This window comes from Lepisma saccharinum, chromosome 26 (genome assembly GCF_977018435.1).
Source record: "Lepisma saccharinum chromosome 26, izLepSacc3.1, whole genome shotgun sequence".
NCBI classification, from domain to species: domain Eukaryota; kingdom Metazoa; phylum Arthropoda; class Insecta; order Zygentoma; family Lepismatidae; genus Lepisma; species Lepisma saccharinum.
In genome coordinates, this window is record NC_139254.1 from 44,763,954 (window position 1) to 44,786,186 (window position 22,233).

Genomic DNA, 22,233 nt, shown 5'->3' on the forward strand with positions numbered 1-22,233 from the left:
AAGTTGGTTTTGTTTTGAATGGAATGGCTGGCGGGGGCTTTCAGAGGAAGTACTATGTTGACATTCCATTTCAATACAGGCAAAATTAGAAGAAGAAAGGATAATTTACTGAAGAGATCCCTTTTCAGGGAGTTACTTTGGCCCTCACATTAATCCGAAGTGTATATAAAAAAAAATCCAAAATGTGGTACGACTATGTATCTGTGATCATGCTAAGTATGGTAAAAAACTATCATTTATCATAAGAAAATAATGAAAATGTATTATTCAATGGCAAAAAAATAGTATTACCAACCATTCATAAGACTTGGTACAACAATGGCTAACCTAGTCGCTTCAGTGTATACCACAAAAGACTGCTGGTTCATTCATGACTATTACTTTTTTTTTGTTTTGAAAAAATCAGCAAAAGATATTTAAAATATCTCCCCAAAAATCTTCCTGTTTGATTCCTAGTTAGCACACAGCAGGAAAGACGGTTTGATACATTAGAACGTATACAGAGCATTTTATAAGTCCTTCTGGGATTTTGGAAGACAATAGGTCAGGGGCGAACTCACCCATGGGAATGAGAGCATGGCCGTGGAAAAAAGTAAGTATCAAACTTTTTAACTCACTTTGAAATGTTCGATATGTACTCCCTTTATGACTCAAGAGATGTCAATCCTGTCATGCATGTTAGCGAATGGTAGCAACTGCATCGATAATTCTTTCTCAAAAGCTCTGGTGAATCTCTTGCTAAAGATGCACATAGACGCAATATTTAACATAACCCCACAGAAAAAGTTGCCTGGAGTGAATTCAGGTGTCCTGGGAGGCCAGGGAATGAGTGTTGAGTCGTCTTCTGACTGTTTTCCAATCCAAAGCTAAGGTAAAATGGCATTCAGGTGGCATTTCCAAGTGAAAATGAGGAGGAGCTTTGTCCTGTTGCAAAATGAAGTTTTCACTATCCTCCTCGCAACTGACACATTAGCCATTGCTGCAATGTACAAGTAAACAAAACCATTAAAAATATTCTCAGCAAACAAAAATTGTCTGTAAACTGTGTATATTCTACTGTTGCAAGAGGATTTTGCATGCCCCAAATACACATGTTGTGATTTAACCTAGATAGATGAAAGGATGCCTTGTCACTGAACAAAGCTTATCTGCAATCCCATCCTCCTCCAGATGTTCTTGCAATTTCAAATTGTTGAAAATTTAGTCACCAAAATTGGATTTAATGGCAGGATGTCAGATTCTGAATCTTGTGTACATGAAAAGTCAAGTCAAATGCTCTTTTTGAGGACATGATGCAATATGATTGTAACAATTATGTTTTACTTCTGCACCACTACATGTCTTGTTGATTGACTATGACAGCCTTTAGCCACTCGCTTGCTAATGGAGAGGAATGTTGTAAGATAAGGAGGTTAGCTCTGAAGAGCAACGTCGACACTCAAACTGCAAGGGGACTAGCCCCGTGAAGAAGAACACACGGACACATATTTAAAAACACTACCATTGACTGAACAGGCAGGGGGAGGAAAGACATAAGGAATGTTCGTTACCTGAAGTTCTGCGGCGATCTCTTTTCCGCTGGTCCTCGTTGTGACGTGCTCCTACTCTGTAAGAAAATGGACGAAGGAGCAACTCCAGACTCTGAACTCTGTACTTTCGTAGACCGATATTCTAAACGATAACTTTAACTTCCCAATCGTTCGTTCGCTCCTTTTTCTAAACTTATGATGCCTGTGGAGCTCTCTCACGATAACCGGATTCAACGTAAACTGAAAACAACTAGAAACGGAGTTCTTTTGTAACTACTTCATTTGACTGAAAATGGAAGACAACTAAGAAAAGATTTTCTCCCGCGACCTATTTAAGTGAAATTCAAACTATCGGCCATTACGACGGTTGCTTCGATCGCATCCTTTGGCATTGGCAATTCTGAGGAAAAACGCTGCATCCTGATTTCATTTTCTAATGCAATGTCAGCGGAGTTTTTCCAACTCCACTGAAGGATGCTCTCGCGATGAGCTTTTAAGAAGCTCTTTTTCAATGCTTCAGCTCGGTCCTTTTTATAACGTGATTAGCTTATTTATTTATGAAGCCCGGGTCCTAGGTTCGATTCATGTCTGCGGAGTGATACGATAGGATACACGGTGTTGCTGCCACCTACACCAACACTTGTGGAAAGGATCAGTGCAATGACTGATATTCATAAAACAATTTCACATTGCAGCAATTCGAAGATATTTCATTTCGCAACTTATATATTGACTTCCCTCGTACATTAGGTAATACATATTTGTAGACTATTTTTAATATGGTGAATGTAAAAAAATATTCGAAAAATGAAAAAAATAATAATTAAAAGCATGTGAGAGTGCACGCTCATCGTATACCAACTTCATTACTCTGTAACACATTTAACAACGAAGGGTTAATGAAATGGTGTGTTACGTTTCTGTGAATATTTTGTGATATTTCTTCGATATTATTTTGACCTAAATATTATGCTTAATACTTTGTAATTACATTGCAGAAAAATTAATAGCATATTTGCAATGAACAGCATTAAGAGGACTATTTAAGACTTGTTAGATAGTAATATGGATTAGAATTAATTGAAAAACAGGATTCATCACCATATGATTTACTGTTAAATGAACATTATCCAGACAGTGTATTTTTTGTATTTGTGTTTCTCTTTGTCATTGTAAATTAGAGGCAGAAATAATACAATTGTATTTGTTTGTGTAATGGAAAATTGCAATAGCTTTCTTTAGTTTCACATAATATTGGTGTTACAAATAAGGTTAATAAGTGAAAACTGTTGCGTTGCAAATTTCATATTTACACTTTTTGTTTGTCTCTTCCTCAGAGAACGAAACTCGTGACGGAGAAGAAGGTGATGAGGATGATGATGATGATGACAGTGATGATGATGTGCAAGTGGTCATAGGAGATATCAAGACAAGCCCTACGTACACAACTCTTAACCTTAAGAGAGGTCCTTTGACTTCTGCACTTGGTGACAAGACTAAACCGGTTAGTACATGAGCTTAATTTGAAACATTGGTTTAAGATATTAAGAATTTTTCTACAGGCATAATTACAATATGCTATTAGAGGTTATTTTTAGGGACATGCAAATTTTGTTTTTGACAGAAATAGAAAATGTGACATTGCACACTGTAATGTTCATTTCTTGTTTCAGAAAGTTGTAACAAACAACTTGATACCATATTTTTTCACCAAATCAAGTTTAAAATGAAAATGAAACATGGAATTTACAGTTCATTTACTGACACAACACCTTCCACAGAGTGAATTATCCATCTAATTATTGAACATTGTGGAACATTGATTTATTATGCTGAAAATTTCTTCAGATCAAAAATTGGGCTTCTTTACACAAGAAAAACTTAATAACGCTCCAGTAACTACATGTGTGTGCTATTAGAATAGAAATTTAAATTTTTAAATAAATATAGTATAGTATTAAATGAAGTATGTCCCGCACCGTGCCCGTGTGGTCTAAGGTGTCATGCTTTGGTTTATTGCTTCGCCCGGGGGAGGCGTAACAACTTGTCTCCTGAGATTTCGGCCTGTATATGCGACTGGTGGTCCACCATCATGAGGAAATTGGGGAGCTATGAATGAGTAAGGTAACCTGGTCATGAAAAACCTACAACAACATCTGAGAATTCGTCGTGCTGACCACACGTTACTGGTTGGACGATCTCCCACCTCTGCTGAGGCATGTTGGAGTCAGGGCTGGCAGTTGGTAGGTAGACCCTGTCAAGATCTTACCTTCCTCTGCATTGGTGGGGGTAGCAGGGAAATAGTGGGTCATACATTTGCTGCTGTGACAACCCACAATATTGTGCCGGCCAGATAAATAAGTTTTTGATGCGTCAATCAGGAAACAAATTCGACTTGTCTCATTTCATCTTAAAAAATTTACTAATTGGGCAGGATCCAGACTGGGGTACAGTTGTCATGTATTTAAATGTTGCCAAGTACAGAAAATGTATTTATTTGTCGGATGATCATAAGCTTGAAAACCATTCTGTTGTGATTTGACAGAAAATCTATCAGAAATTAATTATAATTATTAAAGTGATGAGCCAGATGGGAAGCCTCCCCAGGCAATGCATGTACGTAGAGGCATGCAAATTTTGTTTTTGACGAAAACACGAAATATGAAATAACATGCTATAATGTTCATTTTTCATGTTTCTGAAAAGTGTGAGGTGCAGTTTTCCACCCTGTTTCGTCAGGAAATAATGCGAAATGAACTGCAGAATGTGAAATATACTCTTAAACACGAAATGTACCGTTTATATACCGACGCAACACTTTCTGAAGTCTGAAATATCCTGTTAGTTATGCAATTCACGGAAAATTGATTAATTCTGCTGTAATTATTTGAGAAGCAAAAATGGACCCCTTTACACAGGAATAGACTTAATACTCTGGTAACTACATTAATGCGCTATTAGAAGTGATAAGTTTATTTTGTGTAATAAGTGCAGTTGTTAAATCAAATTTAGGATTATATTCACAATTTTAAAACCAAAATTTCATTTTATATAGCACTTTTGATGTGATTATTCACCGCTATAACACCGAAATTTTATTTTATTTACCGCTTTTGAACCCGAAATCGACTGTTTTTGTACCAAAATTTTGCTTTTTTATTTACCAAAAATATGTGCCTGTACACATACGTGATTTAGGGCATCAGTTGGTACAACTGGGAAAAAGTCTGCATATTTCTTAAATTTATTTGTCACATTTACTAGTTTTATGTATAAAATCCATTGCCAGTAGGATTATAATTGAAGTGTTAAAAATTGAGAAGACATTTTTTCATTGGCCAATCAATTAAGTTTTTATTGTTAGTGTAATGTTTGTGTTACATTGTATTGATTTGTATTGATTGCTGGTACCTTTTTGTGCAGCAACCTGGAAAGTTTTCCATTGAAGAATTTGAAGCTGTGGGAACAATAAATGGATTGCAGGCTCATGAATTTAATTTGGATTCATTGGAAGATAAACCATGGAGGAAGCCAGGGGCAGATATCACAGGTGAGTTCATACCTTCAACGTATTCCCAATTTGTAGAGGTATGCATATTTCATTTTTAATAGGGGCATTCCATGAAAAGTGGTCCTACTCCATGTAAATAACAAACTTAATCAATCTGAATATTCTTATTGTTTTTAATTATATTAAGGTTTAAATGTATGTAAATTCATATAATTTACATATTTCACCAACAGAAATTACTAGCATCTGTAGTTTACATGCTTCACAGACAAATGAAGTCAAACTTAGCTACATTTTTAAAGTGTCGCACATGTAACACATTTTCTTCATTTTTTTATGCATTCAGGCTATGTCATCATACACAAGTTTTTTCTTCTTCTTTTTTTAAGCGTGCACCGCAAAGTACTTCAAAATTCTATGGAATCAGTGAATGTTTTAACACAATCTCGCACCTAGAACCTTACATTTTATGTGTAAAATGTCAAACATGTAACACTGGAATGCCCTTGTAATGTTCATATTTCATGTGTTTCTCAAAGGTGTGAGATGGATTTTTCTACTATGTTTTGTTACGAAAGGATACGAAATGAACTGCAAAATGGGAAATAAACCCCTAAATACAAGTTTTAGAGTTTATTTACTGATTTGACACTTTTCAAAATCTGAATTATCCTGTATGTTATGCAACTCATGGAAAATTGTATCATTCTGCTGTAAATATTTGGGAACCAAAAGTGAATTATTTAATGCTGGAATAAAATTAATATTCTGATAACTTGGTTTGGTTTGATTTGCTGTTTTAAGTCCACTGTGTGCACAGTAAGGCTAATCGGGACTGGACCTACAGTTTAAAGTGGGATCCGAACCACTATGTGCCTCCACCGGATATCGAACCAGGGAACCCTTGATTACAAGGCAACTACGCAACCACTGTGCCATCGGGGAGGCCCTATTCTGATAACTACATAGATGTGCTATTACATAGGAAATCTTTATTTTGTGTAATAACTCATCATCATCATTCGCATTTCCTGCCTCTGGCTGGGTCAGCATAGAAGTCAAGCTTCTCCATTTTTTCCTGGTCTTCCACCACTCCTCTCTTTCCATGGTGTTCCAATCTTGTCCTCTTCTCCTAATACTTTCCACGGACATGTTGGTCTCCCCCTTGGCCTTATTCCCACTCCTTTGTGCATTGTAAGCTCTTACTGGTAGTCTTTCTGCATCCATCCTCTTCATGTGTCCAAACCATCTGATCTGTACCTGATCTATCCTGTCCTGAAGCTTCACCACACCCACCGTCTGTTGGATCTCCTCATTCCTTATTCTATCCCTTCTAGTCTTCCCCAATATACTTCTTAAAGAATTCATCTCCACTGCCAGCATCTTTCTTTTGTCTCTCTCTGCCATTGTCAAAGTCTCTGCTCCATACATAATTATTGGCACATAGTATGTGCTATATATATTACCTTCTTGCATTTCATAGGTACATACATCCCTGTTCCATATTAATCTTTGAATGCTTTGATAAGAGTCCACCTCCCATTTGTCCACTTCTGTTTACCTCCTCATCTATTCTTCCACTTCTCTCAATTATGCTACCTAGATATTTGAAGCTCTCCACGACCCTCAACTCTTCCGTGTCCATCTTTATTCTTGGTTCGTTTCTGGCTCTGTTTCTCGTTATTAGCACTTCACTCTTTTCTGCACTGAATTTCATTCCTATGCTTCTGATTTCCTCATTCCAACTATCAAGCTTCTCTGTACTTTTTCCTCATTGTTTCCCGACATTACTAGGTCATCAGCAAACAAGAGCACCTTCATCTCTTCCTCTCTTATCTTCTTCCCCACTTTTCGGTTTTAGTCCATTACTTATACTGAACTTCTCCGTTCTTCCTACTGGCATATTCACACCACAGCTATCTCTTCGTGAACACCTTTCTCTCTTAGAGCCTTCCAAATCTTTGTTCTGTCCATGCTATCGTATGCCTTTTCTATATCTAGGAATGTCATAATCAAATCATTTCCATACTCGTAATTCCTTTCCTGTAATTGCCTTATGGTGAATATCAGATCTACTGTTGATCTATCTCTTCTAAATCCATACTGTTCCTCTCTCAAGTTCAGCTCTGTTACTTCTCTTATTGTTTTCTTTTAATATTTTCTCATAGACCTTTGCTGAGGGGCACATAAGTGTTATTCCTCTGTAGTTTTTACATTCCTTTCTGTCCCCCTTCTTGAATATGGGAACTATTAGTCCCTTCGTCCAATTTGTTGGCACTTCTCTCGCTTGCCACACTGTTTTCACTACTCTGTACAGCCACTGCACACCAATCACTCCTGCTCCTAGCATCATTTCCACTGACACTTCATCTATTCCAGATGCTCTACCTCTTGTCATTCTCTTCAGTGCTTCTATGTGTGGATTCATTTTTTCTGTCCTGTTTTCTTTTTCCTTCACTTCTTCATGTTCCTTTCCTTTTTCCACGTTCAGCAATTTCTCGAAATGATTTCCCTTATTTCTTCATCCTCTTCTACAATGTTTCCCCTTTCATCCCTTAGCTTACAGCTGTCTCCTCTTTCTTTTTTCTCTCACTAATCCATACAATACTTTCTTGTTCCCATATACATCTTCTTCTAGCACTTTGGCCCATTCTTCCATCCACTTTTTTCTTTCTTCCTTTACTACTGTTCTTGCCTCTTTCTTCTTTTCCATGTACTCTTTTCATGCATTTTGTGATTTAATTTAAACCATCTTCTAATTGCATAATTTTTGTTTCTCACTGCCTCTCTAGTTCTTTTATTCCACCATGGTGTTTCTTTCTTTTCTTGCTTGTCCTTTCACATACCCTCTAGGCTGCCTCTACAAATTCTGTTTTAAATCTTATCCATTCTGTTTCTACTCCTTTGGGTTCATATCTTGGCACGTTTGTTCGCAATATTTCTTGATATTTCTCTTTTATCATCTCTTCAATTTCCGCCTCTTTTCCTTCTCTTGTTTGTTGATTCTATCTTTTATTTTCCATCTCCTCACATCTCCTTCTAGTAGCCTGTGGTCACTGTCTAAGTTCTCACTGGGTATTACTTTATTGATGTTCATTATTCCAACTGTATCTTGTAATCTTATGGCTGTCATATTTCTTCTTAAACCAGCTATTACCTACTAACAGTCCGTTTCTCGTGCAAAAGTTCAGTATCCTCCTTCCCTCATCAATCCTCTGACCCGATCCATCTGCTCAAGTATTTCCGTTTACCCTGTCCTGTCTCTTCCCACTTGTGCATTAAAATCAACCATCACAATTTGCCATTCCTTTCCTAGCTGTTCTTACAAGTCTTCTTCAAATTCTTCTTTCTCCTCCTATGTACATCCTGTTGGCGGGGCATATACCTGGATTATTTCTATTACTTTTCCACTTACATTCGTTTTTAGTTCTATTATTCTGTCATTTACCCTCTCTACTTCCATTACATTTTTATGCTCTCAGCTGTCAGCTAATCGGGCCTGTCACGGCCTACACCTGGGTGGTGGGGCTGCCACCTATGGGTTCTTGGGTACACCCTAGTTTTTCTGTCAGGGTTCCAACTTCCTTAGCCTTTCTGGATCCCTCCAGTTTTACAAGGCAGGGGGGGCAGACACTTTTATGGTGGTGTTTATTCAGCATGACACAAGGCTGTTGATGGGTATCTGTTGTATTTGCTGAGTTCACCCTCCACACTCTGATAGACTTGCCACCTTGATCCAGGACAGCTTATTTGGGTTTCCTCTTATTCGCTTCACTATCCACCACCTGCGACCCGTCCACTAGCTGAGGCTCGCCCTGTGTAATAAGTATAGTTTTTAGATCAAATTTAGGTTCATATTCACAATTTATTCAACGTGCTGGGTTTGATCCCAAAATATGCCCAGTTTTTGTATTGACATCTTGATCTTTTATTCACCATAAATATGTGTCCCTACCAATTTGTGATGAACCTTTTCAATCAACTGAAATATCTCAGGGCCTACATGAGATGTAAGTTTTGTAAATTGTGAGGTGACGAAAGATTGGTATGATACCTCAGTGGTAGAGCATTAGTATAAATGCCAAAAACCAAGATTTGATCCTATGTTGAGCTGCAATTTACACATAATCTTTCAGTAAGTTAATAGGCCAAGATGTTGAAGATCAATTTTAGAATTATAATTATGCATGAGCCAACATAGTTAACTGATTGTTAGCCAAATAATAAAGAAAAAGTCAGTAGTTTCTTGTTTGAAGTTCCAGTTTTAAGTATAAGGCATGTCAGGGAAGTAAAGATACAACAGATATTTATGTTAGGAAAAATATCTAAGGAATAAGTTTACAACACGGACAGTAACCTTGATCCTTATTCTTTACAGTAGCGTTCATTTGTAGTGCTACGCTGAGTCTTGTGTGAGTCACACTTGCTGAAAATGGCCGCGGCAATAAAATGTCCCGCCAAATGTGAAGTGCTGGCTGTGATGTGGTTCTCCAGGAAAATGTTGAATGTTGTCCAGTGAACATCCATTGTCACATTTCAGCAACGTAGGGGAACATTATGAATCTATCTATCTATTTGTTTGTTTGTTTATTTAATCGTCAAAATATGATGAAGTGGTGTCACGCCTTCAATTCCTTTAAGAAGATCATCAGAGATTACACACAATCTCTCTCTCTTGTGTTCTCATGGATATCTGTCTTACCGCCTGCAAAGGCTCCACACGACATTGTCACATTTTGATGATTCATAATGTTCCCCCTAAACTGCCGCAATGTGACAATGGATGTCTGCTGGACAACATTCAATTTTTGCCTGGAGAAACCACATTACATCCAGCACTTCACATTTGGCGAGACTTTTTATCACCGCAGCCATTTTCAGCACATGTGACTCACACAAGACTTGGCATAGCACTGCGAATTAAACAAATTTTCAAAACCATTCCAAGGAAAGCTGCTGAACCTATTGCCAGAAATAATCTCATATTTTGTGGATGCAAAATTCTTATTCAACATTATTCATTATCTAGTGCTTTCAACTATACTTACACATTTTGAGAGAGCACCTTTTCTCTCATCCGGAAGTGAAATTTCTTTCGCCAGTGGTAGGAATCGAATCTATAATACAACAGACCTGTGATTTTCTTTTGTTAGAGCAATGGATTTGTAGTAAAAATCACAGGTCTCGATTCTCACCACCGGCAAAAGAAGTTTCACTTGAGGATGAGAGAAAAGGTGCTCTCCCAAAACATGGTGTTAGAATAAGTATAGTTGAAAGCACTAGACAATGGATAATGACAATTAACATTGCATGCTAATGTAGAACCATTGTCACTAACATTCAGAGAATTGTTAAAATTGTTATTGCTACACTTTAAACTGTAGGTCCAGTCCTTAGATTCAAACAAGCGAAACTTGTATTGACCTTTATCTCATTTGATACTTTAGACTACGTGTGCATTTGTGTAGTTTGTGGTCCCCTTTTCATAGAGAAAATTCCTTATTCCAGTTTTGGAGACTTGTGTACATGTTAATCATGCGTAGTATTCTATTCATGCAACTGTTCTTAGGGAAGAAATAACACAATATACAGTATTTGAGTGTGTGATTGAAATTATGCTTGTTTTCTCAGATTATTTCAATTATGGATTTAATGAAGAGACATGGAGAGCATATTGTGAACGACAAAAGAGGATGAGAATTCATGAATCAGGCGTCGGCCTTGGTCAGATTGGTGGAGGGGTGACTGGGCCTGGAGCTCCAGGAACAGTGAAGCAGGCAAGTGACCCAAATGTTTCTCAACTCTCATTTGTCCTTATTTTCCTTCAAAGCATGTCATGTTATGGTTGAAGTTGAGGGATTGGGGATGCTATCTCTTCAGTTCAGAAAGTTTTAATGCTTTTGATTTGCAATTTACTCCATACAGGAAATTTTAGAAATTCATGAATAGCTCATCAGAATAATTTCACTGGAGTAAAAAAGGGATTAGAAATTATTGGAGGGTCATAATTCAAAGTTTTGTGACTGCTCCCATTGTGATATGTAGTTTGTGACCAAGAGAGGTCATGTGCAGTACTTAATACTGTTCCGCAACACTCAACCCTTACCGGGCTGCTTCTGGCAGGAAAAACCCAAATAAACAACTAAATAGGCTCGTTGTCCTGGGTTCCCATCCCGTTTCTCACCAGAGCACTCTGAACCAAAGAATCAATCATAGGAAAAAACTTACTGAATTAATGTAGCAGGGTGATTGCTGAAAACTCGCAAAAATGGGCTTTATACATTTATATACAATTCAAAAAACAAGGCTCGGATTCTTCCAATAATTCTCTAATTTACATTATTTACACTTCTCTAACTTGAGCCACACGGCAGTACTGCCAAGTGGAAGCTAGCATCGGCGGAACCACCTCGGGATGCTCTTTCTCATGGGAGGCCACTGGAGACTGAAGATCACTCTCCCTTCTGCTATCCGGTTCATAAACAATCTCTGTCCTGTCCTCTGTCAGAGGCCATATTTATACTTCCTCCCTCGTCGCATGGGGGAGGGCTGAAAGTTCAAATCTTATTGGCTCTTTTAAACACTATAGAACCATGGAAGAAACCCAAGCATACAGAATCATACACAAACACACAAAAGAAACAAAAAACAAATACTGTTTGTAACAATACTTTGGAATAGAGATTTTATGGATGAAGTGTTGTGTGTTAATAAAGGTAAGTCATTAACCTTAGAGAGATTACTGATTGGCAAGTGTAACGTGCTAGGTTGGTTGGGAAATTGGTCGCATGGATGGAGGCTGTGGAGACCCAACCTAGTATGCACAACAGTCGATGATGGAAGCTTATGTATGGTACGTTGTTACCGTACCACTTCAAGGACATAAGAGCGCTACAGTTAGGTTCGAATAAAATGAGCAAATCTAAAGTTGATTTAGTAAACAAACTAGATTCGAGTTCATCCTCCGCATTCAGCATCACACTCAACAATGCATGCACCGCACATTACACAGTAACAATTATACTAAAATTCACAACTACACTCAAGATAATGCTTAAAACTACACCTTATGTTTATTTACTAATCAAAGTGGAATAATTAAGTAGGCAACAAACTTAATTAAAATGTTAACAACTTTATTTATGAGAATTAGGCACTGTTCAACAAGTCAATAATGGGTTGATCAAAATAGTTATGTCCATATTTTGTTGCATTCACGATAAAATGTCGTATTTTGAAAAATAGAGTAGTTTTCACGTGTACTGAGTGGGACTTGGCAACTGTGGATTACTTTTAAACATTTTGTGTGTTTAAAACATGTTTTTGTTCTGGATTCAGATACGGTTTAAAACATTTAAAACATGTTTAAAACAAAAAAGAAAAAGGTTTTATTCTTTCAAAAATACACAAATTTTGCCAACCCTGAATTTAAGGGAGTTTAGGGTTTTGGGGCAAACACTTTTTTTTGCGATGTGTTCATCAAACAAGTCACGAATTCACCATGGCAATATCTCGGTCATGTTTACAAGGGTTGTTTTTGTTTGCTTTATATAGGAAAGATGAATGGGAAATAACAATTTCTTCCTTAAAAACAACTAATTCTAAAAATAAGCAAATATTTTATTTAAACCTGCTTCCATGTAAAAAAGTCCCTCTAAAGTCCCATCCATAGATTATGAATTGCAATAATTTTCCAAATTCACTAATTGCTAGTTTGAATACAAATCATTGAGAAATTAATCAATTTCTTGTAAGCTATTATACAAGAACATTCATACATGGAAGTTGTATGAGTGTATAATTTCCATGTAGAAAGATGTGGATTTAGTTTAAAATTGTCGGGGGAGAATGCAAAATTTGTCCTGGAAAGCCTGCGAAAGTCAGGGAATTTCATTTAAATGGTAGACTATAACAACGTAACTGATTCCTGTATTTTACACTATTTTTTAACATTCAATGCATTTTTTACTCATTATTCTGTTTGAATAATAACTAATTAAACTTTATTTTCATTATTAATAACAAAACAAGCTTTCTGCTGTTTTGTAGTGTGAAATAAATGATGCAAGTTTTGAGGGGGCTCAATAGGACCTGTTTGACACACCCCCTTCTCTCCTGATGCCCTGATTCTTGTTGGAAAGTTTTGAAGTAAATATTTTGTTTTCCAGGGCAACATACCAGTAGCTATTGTCAACGACAATTCCAAATATTCAGGAATCGCAGGTCCAAAGAAAGCAGGCCCCCCTCCAGGGAGGAAACTGGCTGGAACTATTGACGTCATAGGAGGGACAGCACTGGCCTCACGAAGAAGTGCAGAGAAGGGAACACCTCCAAAGGAAAATGTAATTCAGGTAAATGCATAACTAGTTGTTATAGTATCTGGTAGGGAAATACTGAATTTTTGACTTACTTTCTGGACCACCTTACAGGCTGAAAATTTAACCAATACGTGCACACTTTGCATTTGCTATAGTTCTTCAGTAAATTATGTACTGAATTGGATTCATTGAAGATGATAATTCACTCCTACCGTCTTAAGTAAGTTCATATAAGTTTTAACCTTTTGACACCCGAGCCCGATTTCACATGTAAGACTCAGTCTACGGAGCCGATTTTTAGCAAAATGCAGAGTTACCTTTTAACGACTGTAACTTGGAGGCTAATTGCACTAAACCATAGAATCGGATTATATAAAATTTATGCACATTGAGTGTATTCATGTAGGGAAACGGGGGGAGGAACCAGAAAATTTCAATATTTCAAAAAAATTGCTTCCTCCCCTCCCTGAGCAATGAATTACAGTACATTGTCAAAATACACATGGAAATGATCGCTAGCATGTCTGGAACAAGAAAATAACTACACTATAAAGCTTGTAGGCGAATAGCCACGAAGCCACGCACAAGAAAAGTTCCTTCCACACTGAAGCACGGAGGCACACACGAACACTACCTGTCTCTCACAGAACAATGACGCTTCTGTCTGACAAAGGACTCTAGGTGCCCGCAGAACTGCGTAGCAGTGTTACGAGTCTATATTTAGAAGTTGCAGGTCACATTCCACCAACTTGACAAGCACTTTCCTGCAAGGATATCTCTTTTCGGCTTGAGCTTTTCATTTTGCAAGATGTCTTTGTTAACCCCACCTGCCCCTTCCCTCACCCCTTCCCCACACCTTTCTCCCCCCTCCCCATCGCAACCCACTGCTTTCCGGCAAGGAACATCTAGCTGCTATATGTGATCAAACCTTTCCCAGCTAAAAGTTCGTCTACATTATTGCCATGGAACGAATATCGAATATTCCAACTTTTCTTATGCACACAATGCTTTTTTCTTGAAAAAAAAAGCCACCACAAAGAAAGCCACCATTTTCTGCCTTTTTTATGGGATGACAAGACTTACAACAAATCCTTACACCAAACATATGTGTGTTAACAATAATATTTAAAAAAATCGCAATTCCAGTGAAAAATAGCGACATTATGATGTAAAAACTACAAACATACCAAGGTATCTATATATATATATATATATATATATATATATATATATATATATATATATATATATATATATATATATATATATATATTTGTTAGATGGAGGGTTACAGGAAGGTATCTATATATAGATATTTAGGAGACAAAAGGTTAAAATAATTATCAGATATTACACCCTTCTTGGGGCTTCTTTGCCAGACATGTCAGCATTAGAGATTGCCCCAAAATCCAGGTGATGCACGTCAGTATTGTAACGTGCTTCTCACTATCAGTGTCACCTCAGCATCTACTATATATGGAAGAAGAAGAAAAAGTAGTTTGGTGTCGATCAAGATTTGGGTATGTAAATATTACATGAAACGTTTCGAATGTGGCCAGTGACACAGTATGCTCGTTACCCAATGGTGTGAGCAGGAGTGCAAGGATTGCTGGAAAGTGTAGACAGATGCAAAGTTCAAAAGTTTACAAAGGAGTAGTGCTTCCTGAAACAGAACCTTATTTAGTTTGTGCAATAAGACATTGCACATCAATTTATCAATCAATTGGCCGCGGTGGCTCAGTCGGTAACGCGTCTGACTACCATGCTCAAGGTCCCGGGTTCGATCCCCGGCCGGTTCAAATCCGGGAACTTTTCTAACGGTGGAAGCGGCCCCGGCGCCTACCCAGCGTCGAATAACATGGGTACCTGGGGGAAACCCTGGGGGGTAAAGGCGGTCAGGGGCGTGATGCTGATCACATCACCCCCACTCACGACCGGATCAAGAAAGTGTGGGGCGTTACCCCGCACCCCCTATACGCCTTCATGGCGTGGTGCTATGCACAGGGGAACATTTTACCTTTTTACATCAATTTATTAAGCAACTCAATGGCCAGGCAAGAGTTGCAATGTCACACTCATAGTTGGTGAGTGAATACCTACTGTACTTTTAAATAAGCCCAAATCTGTAAACACAAAAGAACATTTTATTTCGTTTAGTAGGCCAAACAGTATATTAAGTTACAATGCATAAATCTTATATTGATGCCTTCTGCAACATAAGTGTGTGTGTGTTTGCAGTTTAGGAACTGTCACACATGTAATATTACGGCACATATAGATTTCAATACGTTTTGTAAGTTGGTTAAGGCCTTATGCTGCGTATATCGTACACCAAAACATACGCCATAGTCTTTTAATAAGAATGCCAGAGCTCTGGATTTTTGTTGTAAATGATACGGACCAGTCACATCACTGAAAATAGTATAGTTTTATCTCAAGATGCGTTGGATTTTCAAGGCTTCCTTATCCTCTCTCCACTTCTGCATCTGCATATCATCAGCACATCTTACTACATTCAGACACTATCTTTACATATACTATATAACAGTGATGCATAAACAAATTCAATCTTGGGTTATCTTTTTCCAAGAAGAACCAGATTATGAGTTATTTGCCTCCTTTTATGCCATCAATCTTCCGACACTTCCCTTTAGTACGCCATACTTTCATACCCTGAACCACTTGCTCTTACGTTATTCTTACACGTACCACTTCAAGTATCTTCAAACACCATCTTCGATCCAACTTTTCTTCAAATTCAAGCTTCAATTATGTTCGTAACCAAATGATCCAAGTCTGAAACACAAAAGTACATCAGTGTCAAGATAAACATTACAAAAATTAACTTAAACCATGAAAATTAACAAAGATTACAACTTAACGATGATATTTTGTATCCAGGATTCCTCATTACTTTTGTGACTCTCAACTTCTACAGGTTGTAAACGGTGACTAAGAACTTTTTATGTAAACAAAATGGTAAGCTACGCTGATCGCGTGAACTGCAATGTTTTGCGTATGTAAACTCACTATTTAGATGCCGGATATCATGACTTTAAATATTAGAATCACAGTGAACATGAGAGAAATAACAGCTTTGGTAAGTAGCATTTCTTGCATACTTTTACTATCCAGTACGGAAATAATTACCTTGTTTAAATAATGCTTACGTCGCTAGATTTCAAAATTATTGCCAAACAAAACCATTTTTTAGTGAATTACAAAAAATGACGAGATCTCCATATAGCGTAAAACATAGTGGTCATAGTAATTCAAATTACCTGATATCAATTTCAAATACAGTGGATAATCTGGATATTTGAATGATCAGAATATCCAGATATCTGATTATTCAGATAATCTAGACATCTAGACAAATAGAATATGTGAATGCCTCCCTGATGGTGCAGTGGTAACGTCATCACCTTCTAATCAAGGGGTCCTGGGTTCGATACCTGGTGGAGGCCAGGGTGCGAAATCCTTGGGGAGGGGATGCAGATTCTCCCCACCAACAATCTTGGCATCAAACCCCCATACCAAAAATTTCCGGGGGAGAGTTTTTGTTAGAACAAGCCAAAGATAAGCAATTACTTTTAACTCTTTCGCTGGGGTCGTCGCTTTTATGCACAGCACGCCAGCTGCCTTGCTCCGCGGAAGTCACATTATTGCGAGTTCATACTTCCACTCGCTGCGGGTGTCGCATTACCGAAGTACGTCGCTTTTAGTAGCCTTCTGTAGTTTTGTTTTTATCCGTATGATGTCGCTAATTACGCCTCCGTTTAGAATTCTATTACATACGAGCGTAGAGTGCTCTGACTTGTCAGTTTCAAATGCATGTTCGAATGTAAACAACATGGCTTCATCAAGTCGTCAACACTTGTCTGATAATGATGTTACTCAACTGTTATTTGCCGACTCAGAATCAGAAGGTGAATTAAGTTGTGACGATAATAGCGACAGTTTTTATGAGACTTCAAGTGGTGACAGTGATTGTGTAATGTGTGATGAAGAATTTGTACTGCCGTCTGTAACATCATGGAGCAGAGTGCAAAACAGCATTGATCTATGTGCGGAAATTTCAAAATTTTTCAAAATATCATACCACCAGGCACTACAGAATGGTTTCCCAGTGCAATGAATGACTTTTGCAAGTTCTCTATAACATATTTTGCAATGTAATTTTGTAAAATTATACTTTCTAAAAAAATTTTTTTTTTCAAAATTTCAAAATTTTTCAAAATATCATACCAGCAGGGACTACAGAATGGTTTTCCAGTTCGAGGAATGACTTTGTAAGTTCTTTACCCTCCAGGTTTGCCCCCTCCCCCCCAGAAACACATTGATTTGAGGCTGAGTGAGCCCCAGAGCCATTTTATGCAGGGACTAGGCCGGTAAAATTCCGACATCAGAACACCCACCACAGGATCTAACCTGGGTCTCCCACATGGCAGTCAGACACCCAACCAACTAGACCATCATCAAGCATCAACAGTGGATTTTTTTGATTGCCAATAGGCCACATAGTCTAATAATAGCATGAAAATGTGTTCTGTAACAATGACTTTCCACAATACAAAAACCGTTAGTTTTCCATTATATATAGACGCTCTGCAAAAAAGGTCCAATTTTGGAGAGTCTATATATAGCTCCGCCGCAGGGAATGGAGGTAATCTTCACGATTAGCCAAAAATGGAAGAAATTGAAGTAAAGTAAAACCAATCAACCAACCATCAGGAACAATAAGAAAAAAAAGAGTAGAATTACTGGTCATTTATAGATACATCGGACCAGTAAAAGATAAACCAATATGTCTATATTGGCTGATATTGATAGAGTACCAATTTCTCTGTCCCACTCCTGACACGAATACACAGAAATATTCGTGATGTGCAGAATATGTACCTGATGTAGATATCTGTTCTTCTTGCGTTGCTTATTTCTTAATAGTTTATTAATTTGTGTCTGCTGCCTGTGTTGTCTTTAACTTGCTTGAGCTGCTGAGACTGGCCAATTACATTAACAGTAGATAGCCAGTGAGTGTGCTATAGCAGACAGCCATCTTGCCCACCCACATTGCAAAGATAAGTGCTAAGCCCAAATGTCACTTTTCGTAAAAGTTGCTTAATGTAAGCATTCCTACACGGTGCTCTTTTTTGCATTCCACCTCACCACCTCTAACAGAACATCAAAATCACTTAGAAATTCAAGTGAAAAGTGCAGACACAAATGATGAGCGTTGAGAAATGATGAACTGTGTAGAGTGAAGTGCACAATGTCTTCATCATTAATGTGTATGGTTTTATTAACCGCAAGCAACATTTTACACAATCCATGCATTCACTAGTCATTCACATTACCGACATATTTCCACTCAACAAAACAAAATATATCCTGACAATGTGCAAGTTGTCTTCTTCTTCTAAACATTCTAATATACAGAAATGTCTAAAATGTACTTAGAAAAAAAAGTACATAAGATTTTCTTTGTCACTACATTACATAGAACCTTTAACATCTAAAATTTAGGTCTGTAAAACAAACTTACGAAATACATATTTAAAAATGAAAATTTTACCATCGTTAACTATTGTAATAAACAGGCTGATTTTCTATATGCCACTTGCATTGTACTGTATGTACTACACTCAAAACTAAAGATCAAATTCATCCTCGGTTTTCTTGATGTATGTTCTGTCATTTTATCTCTGTGATCCTCTTGCCTGCCACTGGATGTAAAAATGCACCTAACCGTCGATAGACTTAAATGGTTTTACCAGAGAAAGTTTACGCAAACTGCATTTTGTAGATGAATAATTTGCAAACCGCATTACATTGTTGAATAATCCTCAAACCAGGTTAAGTGATTAATAATGCGCAGACAGCGTAGAAATGATGCATATTTTGCAATCCGCGTTAAAAGTTAAGAATATATCAACTGTAGTTTCTACAGCCAATCTTTTTTATAGTCCACCAAAACAGTCAAACTTCTATAGCTCGTGAGTATTATGCTCTGGTTCGAGCAACGCCATTCTGATGAGTATCACTCCGATTTCAGTAGCCTACATGTATTTGTAACACTTTTCTGGATTAGCAGTAAGCTGTCAGTGCCACTCTTCTTTACCAATTGCAAACAAATAATAGTCGACAACATGCCGATGTAATGATAGTTTGCTGAAGAAGTTTATATACTTCCTTCATTCATTAGTTAATGCAATATAATCACAGAACACAACAAAAAGTAGGAAATCGCAAATAATATCCAACCTAGTAAGTTTTGCCCTTGCATATTTAAGAGTAAGTTTTGCCAGTAATTGGACTAAGAGTTAACGTTGTTAATAAAGACTGACTTGATTCATTAAGCAAAATCTCTGCACAGAATTCATATACACATCACCAAATTCAAGAATAATAAACTTGCAAATTTCCAGGACAAATTCTAAGGCACATAACCCACAATGAACTTGGTGGCAAATCCTGTTACCTGCTTCCAATCCATTTTTCGGCCAAATCATCTTGTAGTGATGAAGCAATGTTCTAAGAAACCCTGTCGTATATCCAAACAAATTGTGTCAATTTGACAGTTCTGTCCAATGAACCATGATTTCAAAACAATTAGTTTCTTTTGCTTGAATTACGATCCATGCTCAAACTATCATCCTACCAACTTCCCATAAATGATGAACGTTGAGAAATGAACCATGTACAGTGAAGTGTACAATGTCTTCATTATTAATGCGTATGGTTTTATTAACCACAAACAACATTTTACACAATCCATGCATTCACCATTCATTCACATTACCAACATATTTCTACTCAACAAAACAGAATATATCCTGACAATGTGCAAGTTGTCTTCTTATTCTGAACATTCTAATAGACATCTATCTAATTATGAATACATCTATCATTGACCAGGACTTGAATGTGGGTTTCTAGCATACCATGTCATTGCTCTCCCAACTGAAGTACTGATTTTTCACTTGCGCTGACACAATTTCACACAGCTAAAACAGCAGTACTTTACACTAGATCCGACACAACACAATGCAATGAGTCGTTCTTGTCACAGGCCTCCCGATCAAGGGGTCCCAGGTTCGATACCTGGTAAAGGCACATGCCACACTTGTTCAGATCCCATTTTAAACTGTAGGTCCAGTCCCAATTAGCCTTTCTGTGCGTAAAGTAGACTTAAAAACAACAATTCAATCAATCAATCAGTCATTCTTGTCACAAACTGTCTTAGGAAAGGTTTAACATTAGTTTTTTTTATGGGTAGCTGTATACCAGATGAAACATTTGACTCTAGTCACTTTGATGTGGGTTTCCAACAAAAGAACAAAAGTCCGTGGCATTTGGTCTCTCATGTAGCAGCTTGCGACAAAATTATCTGTGCATGCGCAAATCCATTCTTCAACCTCAGTCCTCTAGTTATAGACCAGGAATGGGGGCCAAAAATTCCAATTTAAATAGCCCTGTGGCCCTCGCGTCTGACTTCCATGCTCAAGGTCCCGGGTTCGATCCCTGGCCGGTTCAAATCATGGAAGCGGCTCCGGTGCCTACCCAGCATCGAATGACATGGGCACCTGGGGGAAATCCTGGAGGGTAAAGGCAGTCAAGGGCATGATGCTGATCACATCACCCCCACTCACGACCGGATCAAGATAGTGTGGGGCGTTACCCCCACACCCCCTATATGCCTTCATGGCATGGTGCTAAGCACAGGGGAGCACTCTTTTTTTTCACTTTACCTGTGGCCCTTGCAATAAACATTACTGCAGTGCAAGGCCAGTAGCAGTATATGTACACATGTATAGATTCAGTTCAAAACATATAAATTAATACATTAATTCTACATACACATCATACACATTGATTCTGCTGTGAACTGTTAAAATGCATCGTTACCCACTTCCCAACCTAGACCTACAGTGAACATTGACAAAATCTGCAATCAGATTTTAGCTAACAAACAAAATGACTCGTTGCGTCATATCGCGTTGTCTCTCATTGTGCTGCATTGCATTGTTACCCATCGTTTTGCAGCATATCGTTTCATGTCAGATCCGGTGTGGGGCTGGCCTGAAAGGTGCCCATTTGTGGACATCATGATCAAGGAAATGTTGTCTATTTTATGCCAGAAGCTAGAGTTAAATCTGGGTAATGGGTAGGCACATACTACATTGGATTGAAGTTCTGAAGATCCCTGACTGTATTAATAAATTCATGCCTGTGCTCATTAGCACCCCTTTGCAACAAAACTATTGCAACCTGCAGAACAGCATAGATGACATGACACAGCACTTCACAACATCCAGCACCTCCAAAGTGGCAAATACCAAACTACTACCAACAGATTGTGAACCTTACAGTAACATGATAATCACCTGTTTTAAGAATGGACCAACATCCTCCTTCAATGTTAATAGGTTATTAAGAAAGAAGCAAATATGGGAAGTGAACTTCTCCCTCAGGTATAAGGAAATTTGTTGTTTTGTTGTATGATTTCTATGATTATATGATTGTTTTTCTTGTATGTACACTCCTGTTCACATAAAGTGGCACACTTTATTGGGCTTGAATGGTTGAAAAATGTGTTCCACTTTATCTGAACAGGAGTGTAGAAAATGCTTGGCCTTGTAGAATAATTTCTCTTGTAGCTTACGATAAACTACAAGGGAAAATAGGCTATCGGTTATGATGAACATCTTACTAAAAATATGCCAAATATTATTTGTTACTAAGAAAAAGCCAAATATCATTTGTGTAATATCACTAAATATGAGCACAAAACCACCACAAACTAGGACTGACTTTTCATTCACAGTACAATACATAGGCATTAAGTAACATACAAAAACTGGAAAAAAAGAGA

The 22,233-nt window shown here is 37.6% G+C and overlaps 1 protein-coding gene across 4 annotated transcripts in view; it reads left to right on the forward strand.

The window, feature by feature from the left end:
- Nucleotides 1-22,233, forward strand: part of LOC145979821 (uncharacterized) — a 65,120-nt gene that overhangs the window by 8,105 nt on the left and 34,782 nt on the right. For all 4 annotated transcript variants that reach the window (XM_083112844.1, XM_083112846.1, XM_083112845.1 and 1 more), the window contains exons 3-6: nucleotides 2,867-3,033; nucleotides 4,953-5,079; nucleotides 10,672-10,817; nucleotides 13,209-13,391. In XM_083112844.1, the coding sequence (XP_082968970.1) occupies nucleotides 2,867-3,033; nucleotides 4,953-5,079; nucleotides 10,672-10,817; nucleotides 13,209-13,391 (623 nt within the window). The remainder of the gene's footprint in view (nucleotides 1-2,866; nucleotides 3,034-4,952; nucleotides 5,080-10,671; nucleotides 10,818-13,208; nucleotides 13,392-22,233) is intronic.